The sequence below is a fragment of the Cottoperca gobio genome, chromosome 5, assembly GCF_900634415.1.
Source record: "Cottoperca gobio chromosome 5, fCotGob3.1, whole genome shotgun sequence".
In the NCBI taxonomy this organism is placed as follows: Eukaryota; Metazoa; Chordata; class Actinopteri; order Perciformes; family Bovichtidae; genus Cottoperca; species Cottoperca gobio.
Window position 1 is genome coordinate 12956308 of NC_041359.1, and position 27625 is coordinate 12983932.

Here is a 27625-nt window from a genome sequence, read left to right on the forward strand (position 1 = left end):
AGAACAGACACAGTAACAGATTTATTTTTTATTTTTAATCCCATCAAGGAACATCTCATAGCCTCATGTACATGACTGCAGGGAATCACTGCCCATTTAAATGTGTGTCACTGTGTTTAACCCCTGTCTGTGGCAGATGTGTAGAGGTGACAACTGACAGCTCCGCTCATCTGGCTTCATTTAGGAAACAGTTTGACACTCGAACATGCTTAGCTGAGCGTGAACTGATTTCCCCTTGTGACGATGAGTAAAACAGTTGTTGTCTCCCTCAACGAGCTGAGATGTTGTCTTGGAACAGATGCACACACACACACACACACACACACACACACACACACAGACACAGACACACACACACACTTTTTTGTGTGAAGATTCATTATGGTGCGGAAAGTCAATTAATCAATTAGTTGATGGAAGAAAAAAAGATGAAAAATGAATTGTCATTTATTATTACTTTGAATAATACATTTGAACACAGTCGTACGAGGCAAGACTTGGTGATCACTGCAAGATAAACATTGTATTCAGAAATGTTTGTGATGTCGACACCATAAAAATAGTCTGACGCAGATCTGAACAAAAAAATATTTAACTCTTTACAAATATATATATATATATATATATATTATGGGCTGAATAAGTCTTACTATGTTTGCTACATAGAACTAATTCTATTACAGATTTGATGACTGTTCAGAAAGTCTGTTTGTGATTCATCGATCTAATTCAGTATTTGTCTTTTTGAAAAAGACCAGAACCATCATTTTATTTTCAGTAAAGTTATTAGGAACCAAAAAAGTTTTAAAGAGGAAATAAACAAATTACTGTTTCATCGTTTCAGCCTTTTTTCTTTTTGATGGTACACTCACGGAGAGCACCCAGAGAGTAGCGCATATTTCAGTATCTCTACAATATGCTCTACACTATAAAGCAGGTTTTCAACGTTAACAGAACTCTACTTGCCCAAAGTCACTTGCCCCCAAAACAATTGTGTTATTTATTAGCGGTTATCAAATAATAACAAAAACTAAAGTTAATTGTCATGTTTAATCTTAATTTAGGTAAAATAATCTGGAGTTTCAACCACATCTTCTAACTAAACTCCTGTTTCCAAGATTATTGGAAAGATTACTTGCTCTTCAGCTCATACACTTTTTCATTACCCATCGGCATTTTACTAATACTGCGCATGTGCAACTCTCAACAAAGATGAGAAGGAAGCGAGATGGCTCACTCCTTAGCTACTTCCTTCATCAGCTACGGAAAAAACAATGCGTTTAATAATTTTTTAATTTGGGTTGCTAGATTTGAGTTTATCCAGGCAATCCTTATTGTTGAGCCCTTTTATGTTCAGGGCTGTCATAATATTAAAATGTAACTAAACGATTATCGTGGTCAAATGAATTCACAATAACAATATTATTGTGATATCTTTAATAATAATAATAAAAGATTGTTCTTTTTTAAATAAATACAATTAAATAATGCTATCGGACAAATTCATCTTTTACTTTGTTTACTGTGCGTTTCATCTCTTTTTTGGCAAATGACTTGCACTCGTGTGTGTGTGGGAGACAAAGTGAGGACGGAAAGAAACAGAAATGATTACAGAGGCGCTGGAGCATTGACACGATTATATCATAAATGTATTATTAAGATGGTATCAATATTTGATTTTTAAAATATTACAGTTATAGTCAATACCAGTATATCGAGCCCTGAGTATGTTATGTAAAGCGCATCAGAGAACACCTGAGTTTCTAACAACTCTTCACCCTCCTTCCTCTCTGTTTTAGGCTTCCGAACAATCAGAACATTTTAACGGACAGGACTCAAACACAAAGAGCGGCAGTCGCAGTGGTAGCCACAGCAGAGCAACTCGTTCCCACACCAACAGACACCTCAGCACCAGTTCTTCCTCCACCCACCAGACGCAGACCCAGGGTTTACCCCAGCATTTACCCCAGGTTCAAGCAGAGTCCCAGGCCTCAGATGGAGGAGTCCCCCCTGGTATAGCCAGCACCCTGGAACACATCATAGGTCAACTGGATATTCTCACTCAGGTAAGCAGAAGATGTGTTCATCGCTCTTGACAAACAGCATGCACTGTGCTTTGGTTGTGCCACCCACTCACACTGTTCAGAACAAAAGCTCCCTTTACTTTTGAAGCTGCAGGTCAGAGATGGTTTCAGCAACTCAGACACGAAAAATATTAAAAAAGAACAACCCCCTCCGTGCTGGTTGGTACTGCATTAGACTGGCACATTGACTTTATACAGGTGCATGTGTCTGTGGTAGATTTCATTCCTTACATTCATAGTTACATTTCAGTATTTCATTGGCAACCAGAAACACTGATAATGTCCACTGTGATCTACCTGGGACAACAGCTACGTTACTGTTACGTTTTTCTAGTGTCATTTTGATGGCGTATGCACCACAATTGAAATTCCATTCACCCTTTTGTGACAAAAATGTCAATATCTGCACTTAATATGGTTGAGCTGACCTTTTAACATGCATACATAAACATATACACACATATACAGTGGCAGCCAGCTGGTAACTGAGAAAAACCTTTTGCACATTCATTCATTCATTACTTGCAGTAATTTCATGGGACAAGAATAACAATAACAATAATAATAAGTGTAATGATGCCCATTGGTTGCCATGGTTATTGCCAATCATTATTTAATTATTTTTGTACAATCATTTTCCTTACATAATCTTTTTTTTTTTTTTGTCTCACTGTTTTCCAAAACATTTCCTTTCGTCTAGCCTGTACAAGTACGAGACATTGGTACCATGATGCTAGCAGAGATATTTGACTGAAACTTTGACTGATATTATTTAGATCTAAATCCTAAAAACTGTCCTGCTGCAGCCAGACACAACCAGAGCCTTCAAGACTAAAAATGATACAGAACAGCAACTAGTTAGGATCCGAAGGTCTACGGCGAAGGAATATGTTAGGAATGCATTATGCACCTGTTGGGCATTCGTCAAATACGTTTTGTATAAGTACGTGATGCGCCATCAATAGGCTCTGTATACGTTCATATACGTTGTATAAGCTAATTCTTATATGTGCCAGCATACGTTTCTGCCACACGGATCTGTGTGACAGGGCCTTAACCGACCCAGCTCCCTGGCAAAGCCAAAGGCTGTAGCCAAACCACACCTCATTGTTCTCAACACCTATCTTTTTCTTCTTCTATGCATCTACTTTGCTGTTTTCCTCTCAGTGTTGAGGTACTACGACGGACCACTTTCTGCAGATGATTAGAAGCCATAACCTACCGAGCCAACCTTTTTGTTTTAAGCTCATTCTCGCATTCCTGTTATGATCACATTATTTATTATGCCGATCCAAATGCACTACAGGCTGGGGAGTTCTTGATTAAAATAATTGATTTACATTTTCTACCATTATCCTGTAATTGCTGCACATTTTCTAATAGTATTAGTATTTAGTTGGAGCTTGTTGAAGAAATCACCAGTTGAAATCTAATACCAAAAACTCATTTTCTATTGATTTGAGGATGTTCTATAGTCTCTACATATGAGACATAATGTGCTATTTCTTCCTTCAAAATGTATAAGCGTGTGTGTGTGTGTGTGTGTGTGTGTGTGTGCGTGTGCGTGTGCGTGTGCTTGTGTAGGATTTTAGCTGGAGGTTGTGAACTTGCCCTGAGAGAAAATGCATCATTCATACATGAGTGCTGGCAGCACTCTGCCTCAGTCACTGATAGTGACTGAGTATAAATTCTTAATGGCCACACTGAGGCGCAGAAACACTTCTTGTATTTGTGATTTTCTGGCTTCTTTTTTTCTTCCTTCTTTCAATCTGTAGTCAAGCATGCCAACCTCTTCCTGTCAAGCCCACTGTACCCCAACCCTGATACCAGATGGATCCTCTGTATCTGGTTTTGTCCTTCTGCTCTTTTTTCGTTTGGTTTCATTCTTCTCTTTTAGATTAGGACAATAGACTTGAGATGACTGGTAGGAAATCATACTGTGGTTTCTGTAGAGTATTCTTTATATATTATATAAATGCAAATGTCGTTGAAAAAGCCTTGTTCTTCCCATGTGGCTTTGTAGTGATTTCCAGTCGTGTCAGTCCTGTATGGGACTTTGTCGTTACACCTTATACGGCTTGTGCTGTGTTTTTTTTTACCGAGCTGTTGCACCAAAGACACTTGTGTGAACAACTGATTAAGAAACTGATACAACAAAAAAGACAAATAACAACAATAAAAATATCAAATCAGAGAGAAAAACCATCTTGCTGTTGGACCACACCAGCCACAACGGCCGTAAAGTGTTAAAGGAAGCACTTTACTTCGTTTAACACTTGTCTTTGCAAATGTTTTATGAGGAAGAAAATGCATTTAATACATTGGTTAGACCTCAAGGATACACACAAATGAGCTTTGGTTAATAATGTTGTAAACGTCATTTTTGCACATTTGATTTCCTACCTTGGTGTTAAAGGGGAAACTAAAGAATATCAAATCCTGCATAACTTTTCTTAAAGATTCAACAATTATCACGGCTGGTACAGGCTTAGATTTAGGCTTTTTCACCCATACAGAGGTCAACCCTGGCGGATCACTGACTTGCACCTCGCCGGTTGTTTTGTACACGGCTTGTTGGTGAGAGTTTTGAAAAAGTGAGTTCACAGCGTAGTTATATGTGATCTGCATTACGTTGTGAAGAACTGACCACTGGAACTTAATAATGTATAAAATCCAGGAAACATCTTTGTGAAGCACAAACTCCTCTCAAAACAAAAGTCAGATTTGCTTAATATAGATTACAATATTTTGCAGTGTGCTTGATTTACTTTTCAAAGCAACGTGAAACCCATGAGACTATCAATTCCCGAAAATTACAGCCTATGCATACGAGGCATGTTAAATGCCGCTCAGTATAAGTATTTCCGAGACAAGCTAAACCCAGTTTCGTTTTACCTCCAAAATGCACTCGCACGGTTTTACAAAGCCCAACAAGGTGTAAGTAGAAATGAACAATTAGAAATAATTGTTCAACATTATCTGTTCAACTGTTCAACAAAGAGATTTAAATCCCCTCCCCCCCCCGTCCTCTGAAGATTAGGCTGACAAAGCGACATTATTTATTTCTGCACTATACTCCAGCTCCTCTTACGAGTCTTTTCCCAGCATTATTTTACTTTTACAGCTCTTTGTAACTCTAATAGTCGAAGAGGCTGAGAAGGAAAATGATTAATTATTCAACGTTAGGCTGAAGCTTCTAAAGCCACAGTTTGCTGTGTTAGCTGCTTTTCACTTGTCTGCCCCCCCCCCCCCCGTACCCCTTTCTCTTTCCTCTCCCTCTGTTTGATAAGTCATCGCTCTTACATGTCCTCTGTCCCTAAGCCTGCAGTACCCGCACGTATCCCCCTTCTTTCACACTCTCCCTCTTAATTACGAAGAATCTTGAATGAAGATTTGCTCTCTCTCAATTTCATTTACCAAGTCAAGTGCAGTGGCGCCCTCTCGTTCTCTCTTTCTCAACAGACCAAGAGACAGTAGGTGAGAAGGTTTTGTGAACTCTCTCTGCGATGCTGCTCAAGGGGGAAGAAACAGAAAGTATTTTATTAACACTTCCTCACTGAACCTACATGTGTTTTGCTCTGTAATTCCTCCAAACTACCAGAATAGCCAGCCAGCCCCACAATTCAGCATTTTTCTGCTTAACCTTTGTGTGCGCCAGAATAGATATACATAGATGTGGACCACTCCACTGTCTGTTTACAAAGCTATATGTAGAGCTGCAAGGAACATTAGGAGAAAATGAAAGAAACGTGCTCCTGTTCCTCAGAAAAGATTAAAACCGTTTAAGTGTAGGTTCCGGACTTTTAGAAACCACTTAACCGCTCGCTAAGCAAACGTCCTTTGAAGAATTGCAAAGTTTTCAACACAGTGTTTGAAATTCTGAGGAATTGGAAGCAGTCTCTGATTTGTATGTTTGTCGTGGTGTTTTGGGAGAATTAAACATGGCAATAAAATTGCACCCAAGAAAGTAAATTTACTCTAAAGAAAAAAGAAAGAATTCTCCATTCTGAGAATTATGGTAAATGAATATACAAACAAGGCACTTTTATTATACATACTGAAAGTCTGAAATCAGTCTGGGAAAAGGCCTCTTGTCTGTCCTTTTATAGCTGGTAACAATACAAACCTCTTTGGATTATTTTCTACACAAACAGAAAAAAAGATTTAAAACGGCTCAAACTCACTTGAGCACATTGCGGCAGAGTTGGGGACAACAACTCTCTTATGTTATGTAATGCGGTGCGACGTTGAGAGAAAATGCAAAAAATTCTGCTTTACATTTTGTAATTTTCAGGAGAGGTTAAATTCAACCTGAAGGTTTGCCTGTGAGCATGTTATGGTTAACTTAAAGACGTTAACACGCGGCTGAGGCTTGTAACTAATGACTGTTTTTATTGGCTTTCTGCCAAAGCAATGTATTTTAATCTGGTTATTGATGCTTGTTCTACACACCTACGGTTTGCTAATATTGCTCAGTGACTTATTCACTCTCCTTTTTGTATTTCTATAACTCCCTTTAGTAGTGGCATATTTAACAAAGCAGATCAGGTAGCTACATCTAGAGAAAAAGAACTGACTTTGCCACCTTACACCAGCACAAGTTTGACTTTCTTTGACTTTCAGACTATTGTAGTGCGGGTCATACCAAAGCTATGAGACTTTGTAACAGAGGCCAGTAATGCTCGGGGCGATGGAGAGTATAATGTGTTCTGGAGAGAAAAGAAAAACAGCTTGCTCTATTTTTAGGAGCATAAAGATTTGGTTTCTACTCCAGATGAAAACTATATGCCCATATAATGTTGCAGCTGCCTGGGGACACGTGTGGAATCACACACACACACACACACACACACATACACATACACACACACACGAACATCCATAGCTGGCTGGGCTGAGGACTGGGTAGCCATATCAGGTTGGGAAGATAAACAGGGCGGTATTGATCTAGAAAACGAAGACAGGCAGAGAGAGATAGAGAGAAAAAGAGGAAACACAAGCCTCTTCTCTCCCATGATGCGTGAAATAACAGGAGATGTTATCTAGTTTGATGACCCAAAAGAAAACACCACTCACCCACACATGTTGAACTCATTGGTGTGTGCGGAGTATGAGATGATCTAAGTGTATTTAACGATCTCTCTCTATACCTTCATCATTACGTGTGTGTGTGTGTGTGTGTGTGTGTGTGTGTGTGTGTGTGTGTGTGTGTGTGTGTGTGTGTGTGTGTGTGTGTGTGGACATGTACAGGCCAACCTCTGAAGTGCTTCCACTGTAATTACAGACACCTTGACAGCCGATTAATTCCTGGTATGAAAAAGAAGAGCGAGTGAGAGGAGGAGGAAAGAGACACAGGGTGCTACTGCATCTCATGACTGACATGTTCAAATATGTTATTGTGAAGCCAAACCTGCAGGTCCTGTTTACAGGAATAAGAAATCTCATTCAAATCTTCAAAATCTTAATAACGGCATTAACTAACAAATATAGCCGTGAAACTTTTGGTGGGTTAAACATAACTGCTCGACTGAAGAGGCAAGTTAGTGCAACTGAAGCAGTGGCGGCTTGCTCATGCATGTCTGTAACAACAGCAGGACAGAGGAGAAGGAAACGTTTTCCAGAGATTACAGCTAAAGAAAATTAGAAAAATGCCTTTCGAAAGAGAGCTTTTATGGATATGGACTAAATAAATTACAATGACGAAAGCAACCGCGCTTAAAATATTTTATTGGAGCTGAAGTTCTGTTCTGTGCTCACAAAGTAATCGTTATTTAACTTTGTTAAAATCACAGAGACTTCAATCTGATATAGAGATGAGATAGAGGATGCAGATTTGTCTGAGGAACATGCCTCATTTTTTCAGAAAGAAATGCTCAATATGAGATTATATTTAGTTGCAGAAGCTCGTGGAACAGAGGCCAGGCCAGACGTGACTTCCCGACTTTAGCTTTCCAATAACTGTCAGTAATCATCACACAATAAGATGAAAGAAAACTAAATAATGTTTTAGTGTTTTTGGCATTGATGACTTTGGTCCACCAACACATTACACCTGCACTGTACATTTATGATTATTATCTGATTATGGTTACGATGTTAATTTGGTTGACATAATCAGATTAAAACAGTAACATGACTGAGTAGATATTTAATCTGAGCATTGAGCGTATGTTCGATCCTCTTTCTTTAATCCGTCTCTGGATTTCTTGTTTTTAATTTTTGTCCCCTTTTGTATTTATTCTCATAATTTCTTGCTCTCAATCTTTTCAAATTGAAGTCAAAGGAATATAAGGTTCTCGGGCTGCGAGCCTGACGTCAATTATTTAACTATTCAGAGGTATGCATGGACAAAATATACATATATATATATATATATATATATATATATATATATATATATATATATATATATATATATATATATATATATATATATATATATATTTCTTTTGGCATTACATCATATACAAATGCTTTGATTTTCATCAGATTTTAAGAGGTATTTGCGATATGGGGTTAATCTGTGGAGGGAGAACTATACTGGAGAAATAAAGCTATAATCAAGTAGTCTTTAGAAATCCAATGACTAGTTTTCGAATAAGAAGAATTGCCTTGATTATATGAAGTGACCATTAAAGGATCCTGGAACAGAAGATAAGGAGAACTTGTGCTGTCACGATCCTATTATTTAGACCCTGCTTTTGAGTTGCGTAACTTATAATAGTTTTGAGTTACCCGCTGTACGGTTTTAATGAATCAAACCCAGCATCAGGTTATTTCTCAATGAAACAAAGCATTTTTAACGTCATCTAAATAAGTTTGATTTTTCATGTTCATCTCTTTATCCGATGTCTCACACACAGCTGGTTTAATTTGATATAGACTCATCTCTGCGCTGCTTTCTAGCAATTTTAGAAATTGCTCTCTCTGGCACAAAGTGGTACATAAAATTACAAGTCGAGACATGTTGACATATCTTTCACTCGCTGGTCCAAATCTAGAGAAGCTCGTCTGTCGAGGAGAAGACATGTTTACTGTTGGATTGTTCCTTCTCAAAGCCAAATTTATGTTGCTAAGCATGACTACCCAAAACTGCTTACTAGCTGGGATTGTGTTTGTCACCAGGCAACAATAGTGGAGTAAACAATTAGGTCAGCGATTCAGAGGGAACTGTCGCCACTTTATTATTTCCAGAAGAAGATTCATGCAAATTACTGTTGTTTGGATGAGCACAACTCTTATTCATGTTTTACTTTTTAGTCACCTTGCAGATCTTTAATGATAAGATTTTAATAAAAGAGTAAAACGCAAAATAAGTATTAATTAACACTTTGTCCTTGTGTTATAATTGGAAGCCAAGTCGAGTTTGTTTTTCTAGCACCTTTCGAACAAAGAGGACATTTAAAGTGCTTTAAATAAAAACTAAAGAGCAATAAACGTAGAATTAAAATGAAATAAAGTAAATCGACAAAACATAATTAGGCATTGACTTCTAATAGACTAATACAGTTTGAGGAAATAGATAAGTCAAAGGCAAATAATGTTTTACATTTATTTAATCTGAAAGTGCGTTTATCACCCAGATATAAACTAAACAGTGGTTTGCGTAACATTATTTACTCAGATTGTTTTCTTTAAAAAATAAAATGACCTAAACAAAATATTAGTGGACAGAAGTAGCCGTTTGAAGTTTGATTTAACAAACAGTATAACTTCTTAAAGTTGTAGCTGCCTTATTTCTTTAGTTTTCTCAACTTCTATATTTTTATAGTGGAGGGAGTTACTGGGTTTATATTCTTCAAACATATTAGAAATATGTTTTATTATTATTATTATTATTATTATATATTATATTATATATATATATATATATATATATATATATATATATATATATATATATATATATATATATATATATATATTTAATATTCTGCAACATTTCTGCAACATTTCTGCATTAAAATGTCTAAAAACAAGTATACATGTAGTACGTATGTACTATGTTATATATGTTGTTGAGTTGAGTGCTTGCGTTATCCTAAATGTCATAAATTGCCTTTTTATTCAGTTTAAGACACATTTTTACTTTTTAGATCTTGCTCGTTTTCAACTTCATATTTTAACCAGATGATGGATTTTATGTCAAGATCTTAAATTATCAGAGAATACAGCTGAGCAAACGTTCGCGGCAGCCGAACATCATCGGCAAAGCATTGATTTTTAAATTTGAAACTCCTTTATTCAGCGTTTTATCAGTTTGAATCACCGGCTCCATTTGTTTTGGAGAGGAGGGGATAATTCGGCTCCCGGTACACCAGGGGTGTCAAACTCATTTTAGTTCAGGGGCCACATGCAGCACAATTTCAAATTTTCAAGTGGGCCGGACCAATAAAATCATAACATAATAACCTATAAATAACGACAACTCCAAATGTTTCCCTTTGTTTTAGTGCAAAGAAGTACAAGGACATACTGAAAATGTTCAAATGTAATGAGCTATCTTTTTACAACCTGAAATTTCTTAAGAAAAAAAGTTGCAATTTCAACAATATTATGCCTCAGTTTATCATTTACACATGTGCGTTACAACTTACAGATCACAGTGTATCTACAAAGGCACACACAGTTTTGTCACAGGTATCTGGAACAGTATTTTACTTTATGATCAAAACAAATAATATTTACACTTTGCAGTCATCCCGCGGGCCGGTTGTGGCCCCCGGGCCGCATGTTTGACACCCCTGTTCTAAACGATGAACAATGAGGAGAAGCTGACTGCGATGACGAACTCAAAGGGTCCCACGCTACGAAACCACCAAACTCCGTCTTTTGTTATTGTTTTGGTTGAGAGACCCCTAGTGGTAGAAAATAGAATATTGTGCGTTTAAGCAATAAAGTAAACTAACTGTAAGCCACTATAAAGATTGAAGAATTGTATTATTATCTCAGTTCGATAGAAAAGCCAGCTCTATCCTCAGTAATCGGTTCGTTCAGATAAAACCTGGAAGCTCCTCTGATGAACAGGCTCAGGCGACACAAGTGTACAAGCACAACAAATACTGTCACTGTTGGAGGATGCTGAGAGGAAAAGTATGTCGCACTGTGATCTCACTACCCACACACGCTGTTTCGGATAGCGACCTTCTTGTATTCTCTGTGTGCGTAAGTGTGTTTATGCAACTGTGTGAGAGGGAGAACAAGAGAGAGTGCGTGCCAGACACAGAAACTCCGGTGTTTTCGACTCAAGCAGCAGATCTCTCTACGATAATCAGCTGGATTGTCTTGCACGCACAACATCTGTCTCAAACACACACAGAACTGCTTCTTTCACGCACACACAAACGCAGCCATTATATAGTTATTACTGTCAGGCTGATGCTATACAGCCCTCTCTGACATGCTCTTTCTCTCTTATCCATCTCCTTCCTTCCCTCTTTTTTCTTTCTTTGTCTTGTAACTCCATCCAGACGGTTTCGATCTTGGAGCAGCGGCTGACGCTGACAGAGGACAAGCTCAAGGAGTGTTTGGAGAACCAGATGGAGATCGGTCTACATCTCCAGAGACGAGACGAGGCCTAAAGATGGCGGCACCAGAGAGATGTTGAGCTGTGGTGTGAGGGAAATGAGGTCACACCAACACCATTAACGGAAACACGTATAAAGTACTCGTTGTTGTTAGATCTCACTTAAAAAGTGCGATCTTGCACACAGTCCTGAACCGTTTCCCTGACTGGGCTCCAAATGCACACTGCGCCTTACTGCTAATGTACTGTGTCTGGTTATTTTACAAAGACATATCTAAAGTGAAGGAGTTGGATATTAGAGAAGTTGTTCTTCTACAAGAGTGCTGAGAGAGCAGTCCCTTTTCTGCTGACGTGTGTGTGTGTGTGTGTGTGTGTGTGTGTGTGTGTGTGTGTGTGTGTGTGTGTGTGTGTGTGTGTGTGTGTGTGTGTGTGTGTGGGGTAGCCTGTACAAAAGTGTAGACACATGCAAGAGACTTTCATACTTGCCTTTGCACTACACGTGTGGGCATTTTTAATTCTATTTGTGCATGTGGGGTGCAGACTCATGCAGAAATGGCATCAGGATAAAATTCTCCTTTTTTTTTATTTATCAAAAAACACAAATACAGTTTATACAACCAACATGTCCATAATGCATACTTATTGTTTTAGTTGTACTCAGGCCAAAACAAGAATTCAATCATTTTTAAAGTTATCAAAATTCACAGTTAGTTGTCCACAGATGCGTCATGATTCACCTGCCATCATTGGTGGAAGCACTGATTTTAAATCAGCTAACTAAACAGTTACTGCAGAGTCAACACAGTGTCTTTATTGTGTCTCAAATGAAGAAACTGTGTCCAGATTGGCAAGTTTGTAACCGTTTTAAAAGCATAAGTGTGATGATATTCTATATTTTCTACTATTTTCAACAAATTCTATTAAAAGACCAAAAACCAACAATGAATTGATTCTTATAACACACACATTGTCTGTGTAGCTAAAGCCTGGAATAGTTTATTCTTCTGGGCCATAGACCTCCATTGTTGTCCAAATACTGTTGGAATCAGTGCACAGTTGCACTGGGTGACATATTCCTTCATTACAATGAACGCAGGCATTTTAGTCCATCCCACATACACTTTCTTCCTTACCTTAATACTAGGGATGCCCCAATTGTATAGCCTTAATTGGTATCTGCGCAAAAAGACCTTGTTAAGCAGATTGTGTATCGGCCATAACGTACCTAATACACAATGAATAGAGCTTCTTTGTGTGTGTCTTTATAAAAATGTTGTGTTTCCGCCATCAGTTGCAGAATCCTTGGTTTCATGCTACCTTACTTAAAATGTATTTATTAAACAAGTTGCATGCTGTGAGATATACAGAGCACTGGTCACATCTTAGTTAATACTCACTAGTGAAGCAGTTTCTAATATTTTAGAAATATTTAATATCTTTCAACTCTATTTTATTCGTTTTGAGTAACGTTTGCTTTTAAAGATTCACACTGGGAACCTGTCTTATGGCTCAGAGCCACAGACAGGGTAGGACAGGAAAGAGTATTGAGAGATCTGCTAACACATTGTTGGTTTTGGTCTTATTACTGGATTGTTGACAATAAAACAAAATGTAAAATAACAGCAGTCCTGTTCTTAAAGTTACACTGATGGTGCTGTTCGGTTTTTCAAAGGCTGATTGTAATTACTGCAGTTTGATAGATAAGCTTCTTGTTCCGTCCCTTTATATCCTGTGTCTTTAGATTTTATACAACGAGAGTAACTTATTGTGTACCTTCTTAATAAATGTTTTTCACTCTTATCTCTGACTTGAAATTAGTTGATAAGAGGATCCCGGTTGCTCTTTCACAACACTGAGCTCTGTTTGTGTAACGAGTGAAAGAGAGTTTGTTTTCATAATCGTTGCCAAATCAATGATGTCACTGGGTTACTTTTTAAGAGACTGTTTCCTGCTCTGATTGGTCCACAGAGCCCGAGCCGTTACCCGAGAAACCATGAATTTTCTGTCTTTATTGTCCTCAGCAGAGATGTTAAGCTCATGGGCCGTGAACTGTCATCCATCCCTCGCTTTTCAACCCTGTCTTAGCCAGATTTTGAGTGTTGATTTATTACAAAAACATGGGTGCAGCAGCTAAATACGCCTGCCCTGCTTGTGTCCAAAATCCTTATGTTTCACCCCCCGTGTAATTTACGTAACCTGACCACTGATGCTTGTCAGTACTTTTATTTTTAGAAGCTTCAATGAAAATAAGCCTGACGCCATGCTCAGACGCACGCTGTGCTTTCTCGAGGTACAGATTCATTAGAGCCATAAAAGACCTATTCATTCATTTGACTTTTATATTTAACAAAATGGTAATATGTTTAATAATATTATAATAATAACATATAATAATGCAATGAATCATACCAAGTCCCATTGTGGAGGTCTTAGAGAACAGTGTGGCGTCATTACAAGCTGAAAATATTAATGACTGTTTCTTTAAGACCCGACTCAGGCTCTGCACTGATGGAAAAAGAAGAAAAACAAAACCGGAATTCTGGAGCTGTGCTGCCGGGCCCACTCTCTTCCTTCCTGTCTGGGGCCCTAGGACACACACACACACACACACACACACACACACACACACACACACACACACACACACACACACACACACTCATGCCAGAGAAAACGGCTCCCTTCACTATGGGCCTCAACCAGACAGCCTGCCAGGAGCTCTAGTGGAGGAGAGGAGGGGCTGAAAGAGTGGGTTCAATAACTGCAAGTTGTGTGTGTGTGTGTGTGTGTGTGTGTGTGTGTGTACCTTGTTCAGTTTTAATCCTCTGGAGTTGAGTTCGAGTTAAACGATTAATCAATAAGGCAATCGACAGAAAATTAGAACTATAATCCATAGAAATGTTTAGTAGTACTTTGTTCAAGTGGAAACACCAACTGCTCTTTGGGTTCTCTGTTTTATGTCATTGTGAACTGAATATCTTTGACTTTTCTTTTTGGTGAAACAAGACATTTGAAGATGTCACCATGGACTCTGAGAGGAGGCGTAATGTGTCACTATTTTCTGCCATTTTATCGGCCAAACTATTAATCAAGTAAACAACTGGAAGATTAATCGTAATAGGTTTTAGCTGCAGTACTAGTTTATGCTGAGGCCTCTGAATGACGCATGACTAAGACTAAATAAAAAACTAGCTGACAAATTAAGTTCTAGACTAAAACTATGAAGGATAAAAATGTGATTAAACATAATAAGCATTTTCGTCTAAAGACTAAATCTAAAATAGCTGCCAAATTCAACACTGCAGTGTTTTAACATCTGATAAGCATTCACACTAATGGATCTGTTACTCAAAGTGGACTTCCTGGATCGTATTTCGTACCCCCCCCCCCCCCCCCCCCCCCCCAAAGCAACCTACTCACGGTTAAGGTTAGGGACTTGTGATGGGTGAGGTTAGTGCTATAGGGAATGCGTTATGTCAAAGAGGGTCCTCGCAAGTATAGCTGTACAAATGTGTGTGTGTGTGTGTGTGTGTGTGTGTGTGCGCACATGGAAAAGAAAGAAGAAAAGAAAAGTTGGAGGCATGCCTCTGTAATATGTAGTCCATGTGTGGCCCACAAGTAAGTGTGTGTGGGGGTTGGTGATCCTATGAGGAGAACATCTGGATATGTTTTTCCTGGTGCGCTGTGGTTTCTGCCACTGCTTGCCTGAGTGCGTGTTTTAGAGTTTTTATTAGTAATCTAATCCTTCACGCTTTTCCCTCTCCTCCGCAGACGAGGCACGCTCAAAGAAGTGCGGCATCCTGGTGCACTGTCTGGCCGGGATCAGCCGCTCCGTGACCGTCACGGTGGCCTACCTGATGCAGAAGCTCAACCTGTCAGCTCAACGACGCGTACGACTTCGTCAAGCGTAAAAAGTCGAACATTTCCCCGAACTTCAACTTCATGGGCCAACTCCTGGACTTTGAGCGGACGCTGGGCCTCAACAGCCCCTGCGATAACCACTCGACCTCCCCGACGCACGACCAGCTCTTCTTCACCACCCCGACCAATCACAATGTGTTTCAACTGGACACGCTGGAGTCCACATGAAGATCAGACGGGGGACTGTCCCTTTCTTGGGCGGGTTAAAGGTGGTGTTGTTACCATGGTAACAAGCAGCTGCAATGGAGGGAGCAGCCAGTTTTATTGAATGTCGGCGGAGCAGGGGAGGTCACAGATGCCACGTTAAAAAAGGGGACCGGGTTGTTTTTTAACCCAGAGAGGTAACTGACAGCTGGGTTTACGATGGCATCTTCTTCAGGAGTTGATTGAAATCAAGGGAGGAAGAGTCCCGGTCAACTTGTCTCGTCACGAAGAACCGAGGAAACTTAACTGACTGAGAAACGGAGCGAAGGACGCGGCCGGACAGACAGCTTCATACAAAGATAGGAAAAATCTACAGCGCTCGACTTATGAGACAACAACATGCTCTCTGTCTTTCTGTCTCGGCTCTCGAGCCGAGCTGACTGGTGCCAAGTGGAGAATCTGGGATTTACTTGTAGGAAATCTCACTCTACTGTTTTACAAACCAAGGAATTAACACACACATGCACACACACATAAACAAAGTATGTACGTTTGTACTGTATGTATGTTAACGTACATAGCAGAAAATGTATGGGCAGTCCTTAACAGATTCAGTATGTCTATATGCATTTTTGTATATTTTTGTGTACATTTACGCACAAATCTATACCTTTTATATAAATATATACGCATAGAAAGCTTATCTATCCAATCCAACAATGGCTTAAGAGATTGTAAAACTAAAGAAGGGGAATGGGTGTGGCGACGCCAACAAAGAGGAACGTTGTTGTGATAATCCTTTTTTTTTTTTTATATAAGTTTCGTTTTTCTTTTAGGTTTGTAATGACCTAATGCAGTTTGCACAGTGGTGTAGCCATTGACTTGTTGGCACTTGAAGCCGGTGCTGAAAGCAGGCAGATAAAGAGACATTCAGAGAAGAGGAGAGGAGAGGAGAGGCCAGTCCCAGGCTGCGACAAGTCCCGACAGCTGCACAGTGGAGTGGGGAGGGAGCAGAGGACGAGGTTCAGGGGTTGGAAGGTTGGGTTAGGGGCAAAGAAGCGCAGCGGGCAGGACGAGGGAATGGGGGTTGGTTATGGGTGAAGATACTACAGTAGAGCTGCAAGCTCCCAGTTCGTATTTCCTTCCCCGTATGACTTTTCATCCAGTTGCCTTACAAAGAAGTACCAGTTATTTCCACCAGCTGGTTTGCTTAATTTAGTTGTTTCATTTCAGTTAGAAACTAAACTATTGAACTTCCTGTTATTTCACCACAGCATATTGTGTGACCATTAAACTTCTCATTGCTCTGACGTTTGTACTTTGAGGTTGTTTAGGGATGCTAAGGCAGTGTTAGCATTTCTGAACAACTTTTTGGGCAGCTTATTTTAGAAACCTTTGGCAAAGGAAGTGCCTCAACACTCTTAAATTACCTTACTTCATTTGGCTGAGAGGGAGTCGTTCTATCTCAGGTCCCTTTTAGGATCCAGATACGAATTTAAAAAGTCTACGACAAGGGGCTGTGATTGTATCCTGGTCTCGGTGTTGGGATTATGGTATTGTGGACTGGGACTGGCCTCAGCTACAGACTGCACTACTTCAGACAGACTACTTCAATAGCGTCACGTCCCTTAACTGCATTGGAGAAAACAGAAGAAAGGTCTTTCTGCAAAGGGATCACCCATTTTGTCAAAGAAAAGTTTGTCTGAGTTGATTCACCCTCAAGCCTTGGGTATATGAAAGATATATTAAACACACATTGATATAAATATATATATATATATATATTATAGAGATAATAGTAAACAGATCTATATTATTTTGTATACCTGAGCATGCTGTCGTACTGTGTGCTTTCTAACAGTCGACGTAACCACGGGTTGGATGTTGCTTTACCAGGAGGGAAGATGAACGATGAGGACCGTTTTTTTAACTGCTGTTGCTGCTGAACACAGCGGTACACGGCATGTGGTTAAAGAGTTTTCTGAGATCCTGTCCACATCAGAAGCACCTTAACAATAAAGACTCCAAATATATGTGCAAATGCTGCAGTAGTTGTCCTTTTAATGTAGGTGGAACAACACTGCAGCACTGGGACACTGGGCGTCATGCAAGAACGTTTCGTATTCTCATCCTAAATCCCTCTTACTTTTTTCTAATGAACGTTTAAAGTCGGATTCAGCTTGTAACTACAAACACAGTTTCAAGCTCAAGTTATAAAGTGCTTTATAAGACTACATGTTCGCCTGCATTTGTGGGAAAGTTTCATTCACAAAAATGTAAATAGCAGAACGAATCAGCAACATAACATTTGGCAATAACGGTAGTCTTATAAGTGCAACTGAGAATAAAAATGAAAAGGAGACGGTTGTCTACCATAACAGAAATAAAGTGGGAATGTTTTAATATGAAATCAGACGCTCATGACATCATGTCATCACAGCTCCTTTTAGTTTTATTAGTGACGTCTCAACACATTACATGTCCTCCTCTGGCCTGGTGGTCTGAGGAAGATCTGCAGTTGGTTGAAACCTCGCTAATAAAACTAAAAGGAGAAACTGACAAGTTCTCGCACATGACTCTGTTTGTACAAGTGGTTCTTGCAGGAGGCCCATCGTTCATACAAAACTGCAGAGGTTTGGTTGCAGAGCGGTGATGTGGACAGGGTCTGAGTAGAAACAAAGAACTGGATTTCAGAGGGGACAGCAGTTGAATCTGAACAGGGTTGGTTTTAGCTGGCCTTATATAATCTTTCTAACTTGTTTCTAATGCTGACTGTTAAATACTTTGTATCTCACTTTAGAAAAACATTGTGTACAAAGAAAACATGAAACGTTTGTTTATTTGTTATTCGAATCAGAACATGGTAATAAAAGACAGAGAGCTGTCTTTTTTTCTTACCATAACGGGTCACACAAGGTCCACTTTAGTACTCTGCAATATATATAAAAAAAAATTAAAAAACTTTTTGCAGTATTTTGTAGATCCAAGACCTCAACATTTTTAAAACTTCTTCTTTTGTACTTTATCTATTCTATTATAAGTATACAAGATTCAGCTCGATATGGCTTGTGGACTGAAATAAGATTTCACCTGGGGTGCCAAAAATGTAGGGCCGACGTGCCCATTTCCAACCTGAAAGAGGCCCTTACTAACACACATGCACACACACGAACACAGCTGTGGTTCAGCATGGCAGTTATGTTTCACAATAGACAATTACACCACCCGGCTTAAATGATGACAAGGTCTTTTTCCGTCTTGTTTTGATAAATGTGCTCTATGCTATTCCTGTGGCCTTTAAATATGAATATATATCTAAGTATATATATGTTATGAATTTATATGCAAAAGTTCCTCTCCTATTATAGCATCAGAGATGAAAACAACACCACCATGCTCGAATGGCCTTCTCTCGCCTGTAGTCATATCCCACTTACAATAAGAAACACGACTCGATCACTCGCACCCTAGGATTGAAATATATTTCAGTACAGAGCTTTTCTATTTAAATAGAAAATGGTTGATTTCAAGCTGCTTTCTTGTGTGTTTTTTTGTGTCTTTGTAACAATGAAAGAGAAATCAAGTCTTTTTCTCTGTTTGTAAATTTGCCAGATCACAGGAACGGCCGTTTCTGTGTCTTAAACTTGTAGCTACATCTCCGTAAGAATGAGCTCAGGAGGGAAAGACGTGAGTGAGCGAGAGCAGAAAGAGAGAGAAGTGGTGGCGCTAAATACAACGTGAAAGAAATAGTGAATGATTTTAAAAATGTTACCTCAGTGAGGAATTTTTCAGGGATTTTTTTGACAATGCATCTTGCATCGTGTTACAGCTTCAAACACACGTTGAATAGCTGTTTTGTATTGTGCTGTAAACAGTTTTTAAAAAAGATGCAATCTGTCTGTGTATAAAAACAAGGGGCATGTTAACCAGGGCAGTTTCACCTTTCTGTCTACTGAAGGAAATACGATTGACCCTATGTATTGTACAGTATATGGAAACAACACAAGACATGTTTATACCGCGAATAAATATTGAAATATTTTTTTCTTTAACAAGTGTCTCCGTTTTCTTTTTTCTTTTTTTTACCACAATATTACATAAAAATCACTTTAAGTAGTTATCACAATGAATGCAGAGGAATTTGTCTTAATTATATCGAACAAAGTACTAAAAGTTTATACGGTATTTGTTGGATTACCTTTTTCGATTGATTGGTTTAGCAGGTTGTACTGGTTTCATAATGGTTCCCAACGCGAGGGTTAATATGATGGGTCATGAAGTGAATATAGGAAAGCAGAAAAACACAAACTTAGGTTTATTTATTCCTCTAAGGACATTTGAATTGTTTTCTATAGTATTTGTCAACAATTATCACTTCTCTTATGCTGACATTTTTATTTTTATGGAAACTGTTTTACTATATTATTACATTATCTGTTTGTAGACCAGCTTCCCCTTATGGGTGAAATGCTTTCTAACCCACAGGAGGAGTTAAAGTAGTTGTCAAAAGCATTAATAAACACGTATATCTGCGTACAACTACATTATAGTGTTAATAAATGTATTACATTTATTAGATAGTTTATTTACTGATTATGAATGCTAAATAGGGGGATTTTAGTGTTTGATGGATGTCTTTCCGAGATTTTTTTTTTTGAGACTACCCATCATCTTCCATGACACACGTGCACACACACACACACACACACACACACACACACACACACACACACACACACACACATATACACACTCCCATATACACACTCACAGGATTTGACTTGATGCGTCTTTGCTGTAGTTTCTGGCAGCTACATATCCGATAGCGTGAACTGAAACTCTGCCACTTCCCTTCACATACACCACGGTGTGTGTTTTGTGTGCGGTTAGGCAGAAAATGTTGTTTGTGTTTACCATAAGAGTCTAAACTAGAAAAGCTAAACCTGCCTCAACCACAGATAGAGAGCGGTATCTATTTTCTCATCTAACTCTTGGCAAGAATGCAAATAAGCATATTTCCCTATAACTGTTGAACCATTGCAATTGAACCAGTACATAACTATTTTTGTTGTAATATATACCAGCAGAAGGTTTCTACTGTATATACTGGCAGTAGAGATGTGTGAGAACAACTCTCTGTCTCCTAATTTCATTGTGTGTGTCCATTAACTGTGCTCCACTAGTACCTAAGCTGCCTTTTCTATATGAGAAATATATATAACAATGGCACAAGTGTGCACATGAAAGCTGACAGTGAGGGAGAGAGAAGGAGGGTTGGTGGGAATAGAAAAGAGCATCTTAAAGACAGCGCTGTGAGCTGAGCTGAGCCAGCTATAAATATCTCCTACAGTCTTCTCTTCCCTGCTTCTACAGCGGCTCTTCTTTCATTTTTGCAATGACTTCCTGCGCCGTCGCACCATCAAGTGAGCCATTCACCTCATGGTGATTCAGACAGGATATTACAGCGATGGCAGAGGCGAAATAACGGAAATGAAGGCCCCACCCCGGTTGCACAGATCGGGGACAGGATGATCGACACTACCGACTGATCATTTCTGGTTTCCTGGCAACCTGATGACATGTTTCCCTCATGCCCATCATCATTATCATGACCTGACATGTAACAGGAAATGGTCTAATTGTAAGTAATTAAAACTGAGATCTCATGAGCTGAGATAGTTCATAGGAATGAATTGACTGCTCTGTGACATTTCCGGTGTTGTCTCTCTGTCTGAAGCACCTCGAAGAACTGAAAACATGTTTCACCCTGCTCGCTAATGAAGAGGCTTCACCCTGGTATCCAGAAAGGTGCATGCTGACAGATAGTTTTGTTTCCATCAAGCTCTATAACTGTCACAGCACCAGCTTGATTCATGTCACTGTTTCTCGCAGTTTCCCTCGTTTCAGGTTATGTCTGGTTCTGCTGCATCAATTTGTGTGCCTTTTGCTGTTTTGATCCATTATGAGTCCAACAATGTTACTGAGGTTATAGAGCTTTAAGCACAAATATAGCCTCAAACACACATTGTCTGTCAGTATCCAGGGTTTACCTTAATCCATTATACAAATATTAAAAGGATAGAAAAGACAAAAAATTAAATTGCACACACTAGCAGACATCTATACAAGTACACAAAGTAAAAACAATAATATTAAATTAAACACACTGTACAACCAGAGTAAAGTACCGTGAGGCATATTTGTGATTTGTTATATTAGCCTATATAAATAAAATGTATTTGAAAAGCTGTAAAACGTGATTAGAAAACTAATATAACTGATAGTCAAACATCAGGAAGATTTCAGATATAAATAAATAAATATTATATATTATATTTTTTAAAGGTGCCAAATGCAGCTCTGGACAAAATAGGTTTCATTTCAGAAGAAATTGTGTGTCTATATTCTTAAACGCACAGAATTATTTCAGTAATGGTCCTGCCTCCATCTTCCTTTAATGAGATTCTCCTCAAGCTCTCTGTCTCATTGACAGATTCCAAACTCGTGCAGATAAATTATTTCTATAACAGTCAGGACATTGACAAACAGAGGAGCTGGCTTCTTTTGTGACGCTCCACTGTTGCCGACTCCTTTGATGGGCTCAAATAATTACAGTAAATAGCTGCTTTGGCTGCTGCTGCTGCTGCTGCTGCTGCTGCTTGCTGCTGCTGCTGTTTGCTGCTGCTCTGCTGCTGCTCTGCTGCTGCTGCTGCTCTGCTGCTGCTCTGCTGCTGCTGCTGCTGCTGCTGCTGCTGCTGCTGCTGCTGCTGCTGCTGCTGCTGCTGCTGCTGCTGCAGTACTTAGACAAGCTCTGTCCTCCCACTGTGAGTGGTACTGTACTCTGACGTGTATTCTCCTTCACAGTTATATAAAGAACCAGAGCAGCACTCTCTCCTGCAACACATCACTTCAGGAGCATAATGAGAGGGGAGCTGGGAGGGAGCAGGAGTGGAGGTAGGGAGGATAAGAGGAGGGAGAGATGTTCATGTTTCATCATGTACCTGCATACCTATGAAATGGAAACTAAAGCCGGTAGTAAAGCAGTCAATATCTCAGCTATTACTCACTCATGCCTTATATCTATTTGCCATGCTGCGATCACCATCACCACATCTTCATCACTAGGTGCGTGTTCGTATTTATCTACTTGTTATTAGATTTAAATTGTTATTATGTTAATGTTACATTCGATGAAACTTCCCCTGAGAAAGGACATGATGTCACTGCTCTGACGCGGTCAATAAGTATTATTGATCAGATTTTGGGGAGATATAGAAGAAGTTATAACAAGACTGGACATTCTGTAACAATTATCACTAAATTTGAATGTAATAATGAAACTTTGAGTTACATGACATATCTTAAACTTGCAGTTGGCAAATTTCACTTACATAAGACAAGATTTCCCAAATCTTTTTCTAGAATTCAAAGTGTACATGGATACTTTGACCCTAATGACTGAAAGAAAAAGTGAACATAAAGTCTTATATTGGCGGAGGCATACAACTGTGAGGCGGTAATTCTAGTTAATATTTTAATTAATTAATTTACTTTGCATATTTCATTTGATGGACATTTTACCTTTGTACACATTGGAACTGTTTAAGGATTTAGGATTTTGTTTAAGGATGTATATTACCTGTTGCATGAAACACTTTTAAACAGAGAAAATAAAAATATATAATTATTGAGTTGAGTTTGTGTCCGGTGGCTCAGTTCAAAGCAGGGCTTGTATGTTCATCACAATGTGTTCACTATATGGAATAAATAGATGTGTATTAAAGAGGAACTTGTTTGAGACATTAAGGAAGCTATAGGAGCTTTGGATCACATGTTTTCTACATGAAAGCAAGTCCAACGTCATTCTCAAGAGTACAGTCTGTACATTTTCACTCCAACCAAACATTACAGCCACAAGTCATCTGCACATCATTAACCATGAAGGAAGCAGTAAAATCAGCTGTTGTGAAGCTGAAAACCTGAGTGCCCTTACAGGTCAAAGGCACATTGTTAGGAAACACTTTTTTGACAAGAGCAGCTGGGGAATGCACCTCGTCAGTTCACTTCGCTGGTGAACTTCACACTAGCTCATTAAACACACACCTGGACAGACGAACTTTGAATCACTGACTCACCTCGACCACAGTGATCGTTGCCATGAAAGCATTTTTTTTATATAGATAATGAAAGACTTTTGCTCACAAATCTTTAACCCACAACTTAACAGAATGCATGTGGAGCAATATTGAAATGATTCCATGTCAAAGTCATGTGGAGCAGATTTGTTGAGGCCAAATATGGTCAGATTGTTACTGAGTATGATCTCAGACACTGTGTGTGTGTGTGTGTGTGTGTGTGTGTGTGTGTGTGTGTGTGTGTGTGTGTGTGTGTGTGTGTGTGTGTGTGTGTGTGTGTGTGTGTGTGCAGCCACATCAGCCTATGTGAATGTTTGACTTTTATCCTATCCTTGGTGAACAAACACATTCAGTCCGTTCTTATCTCTTCGCCCCCTGTGACATTGCATAAGAGGCCAAAGGCCTATTTCTTTCTTTCTCATAATGTTGGCTGTGATTCTGATCAGATACAAATCTGGTTAAAACTAAATATGCTTTTCAGCTGTTATCTGTGACATTATTTGATGATGTCTCGACCATCACATTTATTTTTTGGGTTGTGAACTTCAGCTCATTGTAATCTTGAATTGTTCATTACAGAATGAGATGTTCACAAACATGTCATCATAGAGCCTGTCAGCCTATTGCTGTGTGGAGCTATATACATCATTACATTTTCTGACGAAGATGTGACTTGGATAGAAACGATTATTTAACTAATGGTCATATAATGAAACTAATGGAGCTTTGCTAGTTTTAGAAATGCTAAATAAATATGATAAACTTCTATGTGTCTAGTTTATTAACTCTAAAGCTGATACACAACAAGTTTTGTTTAAGAGTGGACAAAAAAAAGGCACAAAAAAATGAAATCTAACCATAACCCTAAAAAATATGTTTTTCATGCACTCTTAAGTAGAGCAAGGTGAACAGTTATGATAAAAGCCTTAATTAACACTTAATCTTTTTTAAACAACCAAAGAAAAAAAGAATGGTTTGTTTCTTATGTACCGAATTACAAAGAAAAAAAGACTGCAATGTGTTGATGATACTGTTGTATTCTATGTGCCAAAAATACAAAATAAGAAGCATCCAGCCTCCTCTGCTGTTTGGTACCCAAAACACTGGGTACCAAACAGCAGAGGAGGTGTTTTTGTTTTTTGTCAAGCCCCTTTAAACGTCCATTCACATCTATTCACTCGAGGAACAAGATATATCCAGTCATTTTTCAGCCAACAGGTAATATGCACCCATAAAATAATCAGTGATCAGACATGCTCTCTACTCTGGCATTCATGAATGATGAATGAAACGCTGTGCTGCGCTCCCCAGAGTCGGATTAGCACACCATTAGCACGTTGACTCCTTTAAATTGCCTGGTCATTTCGGGAGCACCTTCTTGGCGTTAGACCACCTCAGCGCTCCTCTTTCACCCCGGCTGCTCCTCCGAGACAAGTAGTTAGACTCCAAATTATTACCGGATGTGATACAGGCACCAGACACTCACAGGGACCAGCCTCTGCATGACGATGATCTTTGCCTCTGAAATAACTGTGGCATTTGTATGCTGCTCAACCCTCAGACCACGATGCTCCATCAGTGTTAAAAAAAAAAGAGTGTATTTTTAATCCGTAAGACTTCCTTTATAACAAATTCATATTTCTTCTGTTGCACATCTGATAGAGAATCTGCTCAACACGTGTTTGTTGCCGCCGGTGAACGATAGAAGTGTCATTTTGAAAATGTACTCTGATCATTTTGTTATTTATTTTGCTGTTAACACCAAACAGGTCACCAAATAAGCCAGAACTGAAATCTTAGTAGGCTACAGTGAGGAAAATGACCCCACTCTTGACTTATTGATTTATTACCTCAGTAAACATTTTCCTGACAAGTGCACGGTCGCTAGTTTCAAGTCTTCTTCAATACAGCATGGTGTTCATTTAGTAAATTATGTTCCCGTTTAGAGTAAAATAGATGAAGCAGAGTATGCTTTAGGGCGGGGCGAGCTTGTGATTGACTTGACTGATCGTCTTAGAACTTTAACCCTTTCACAGTGAGTTTCCAGTTCATGAAAGTTAATTAATAACATTTGTCACATTGGTCGCCAAAAAATGTTTTGTTCAGCGTTTGGTTGTACTTTGCTCCACCCTCTGTGTCACTTATGGATCAAAAAGAAACTACCAATTGCATGGCTTCATATTGGTAGTCCTCAAACCTGTGGGTGACGTCACAGTGCTTAGATGTACGTCGACTTCTTATATACAGTCTTTGGAGCTCACTGGCTACTTAACACACCAAAACGCATTGCAGCTATTCAGACTGTCCAATGGCGGCCTGCGAGGCAGACAGTTTAAATCATTTACTGTTAGATAAAATAATTACTAATGATGGCGAGTGACGGTGAGGTACAGTTAAGTGGAACATATTTAACATTAAAATGTTTAATAGTTTAAATTTTCCTTCAAACAATACTGGAAGATATTCATTTGAGTGGAAGGAGTAATGTGGATTTACATTTGTGATAAACAACTTTCATTCAGCAGTAGCTCATACCGGTAACTTTGTGTTCAGTCATGTGATGCTGAGAAGAAATGTTGCTTGAGTTTACTTTAGTCTGAACAGTCTGCTGGTAATGGCATACTTAATCGTTACTTTAGTAGGAAGTATGCAGTATACAGATTGAGTACGTTGGTATGCGATTTCGAACACAACCTATAAGTCTAGTGAAATTGTCCATGTTTCTTATAATCGACAAATCAAATGAAAAGACCAAAACCAACACTGTCTTAGTTCATCTTTTAATACTTCCTGTCTGTGGCACTGAGCCCAAAGCCCATTGATTCATACTGAAGATGTATCATAAAATATATAGTTTATAGGCTCAAGGTTCAGGTGTAAATAAATGCATTTGTTGTGGACGATTATTAGTGGCAGATTAATAGACTTTTAGTTACAGAAGCAGGTGGATGTGAGTTTGACTGAAAATAAACCTCAGAGCCAATGCTCATGGTGCCCAGTGCAACAGTTTGTCTCATTGCAAGGCAAAGAGCGAAGAGATATTAGGCTTTGACCACACAGGCAATACTTTAGTTAGAAGGATCAATTCATTGTTGATCTTGGTCTTCTCATGGGATTTGTTGGCAATAAGAAAAATATAGATTATCTCCAGATCTATCCTCTAACGATTACAACTTTAATGATTTCACAGGCTTTACGCTCACTCTAGATTCAAATACACCACTGAAATAAACTTAACCAGAGCTCGAGGATCTAACTTTGACTTTTTTTAAATGATACCATTGGATGATATTTTCAGCAAGGTTTCTTTTGCACGATGTTGCTATGACACAATTATTTTACACTCTAGTTTTATTTTAGCTAGAAAAAAAAGAGAAAAGGTTTGATGATGTTATTCCACACTAAGAAACACAGAGCTTTAAACGTGTTGTCTCCCTATCTGTTGTGGTACAGCTGCTGCTCTAATGTCCATCCTTTGCTCATTTAGAAGCTCAAATACATATTTAAACTTTTTGCTTCTGATTGTCTTTATGGTTTTATCTCGTTTCAACTTCTCTCACATCCTTAGAAAATGGCTGCGCACTCCAGCTGCAGCGTGATACCTGTGAGGACACTCATTCCCCTGGTTATATGGAGGCAGGGAGATGAGGAAGTGAAAATAAAAATATATTTTTTGCGGCCTGATTCATCTGATGATGACAGAGTTCTACCTTACTGTTACCATGGTAACCTGGAAACAGGAAGGAAGTGGAATTGTTGCAGAGCTCAGCAGAAACTGCGGACAGAAACCAGAATAAGTTATTACAGCTTGTAAA

General features: G+C 38.9%; 1 protein-coding gene and 1 pseudogene across 3 annotated transcripts in view; both read left to right on the forward strand.

Annotated features, from left to right (window-relative positions):
- The window catches only part of poc1a (POC1 centriolar protein A), a 38318-nt gene extending 24908 nt beyond the window's left edge, over positions 1 to 13410 (forward strand). For all 3 annotated transcript variants that reach the window (XM_029432522.1, XM_029432523.1, XM_029432524.1), the window contains exons 10-11: positions 1800 to 2066; positions 11555 to 13410. In XM_029432522.1, coding sequence (XP_029288382.1) covers positions 1800 to 2066; positions 11555 to 11665 — 378 coding nt within the window. In that variant the 3' untranslated portion in view covers positions 11666 to 13410. The remainder of the gene's footprint in view (positions 1 to 1799; positions 2067 to 11554) is intronic.
- Positions 13411 to 15076: 1666 nt separating this feature from the next.
- LOC115008931 (dual specificity protein phosphatase 7-like) lies at positions 15077 to 19730 on the forward strand (annotated as a pseudogene).
- The last annotated feature ends 7895 nt before the right edge of the window (positions 19731 to 27625 follow it).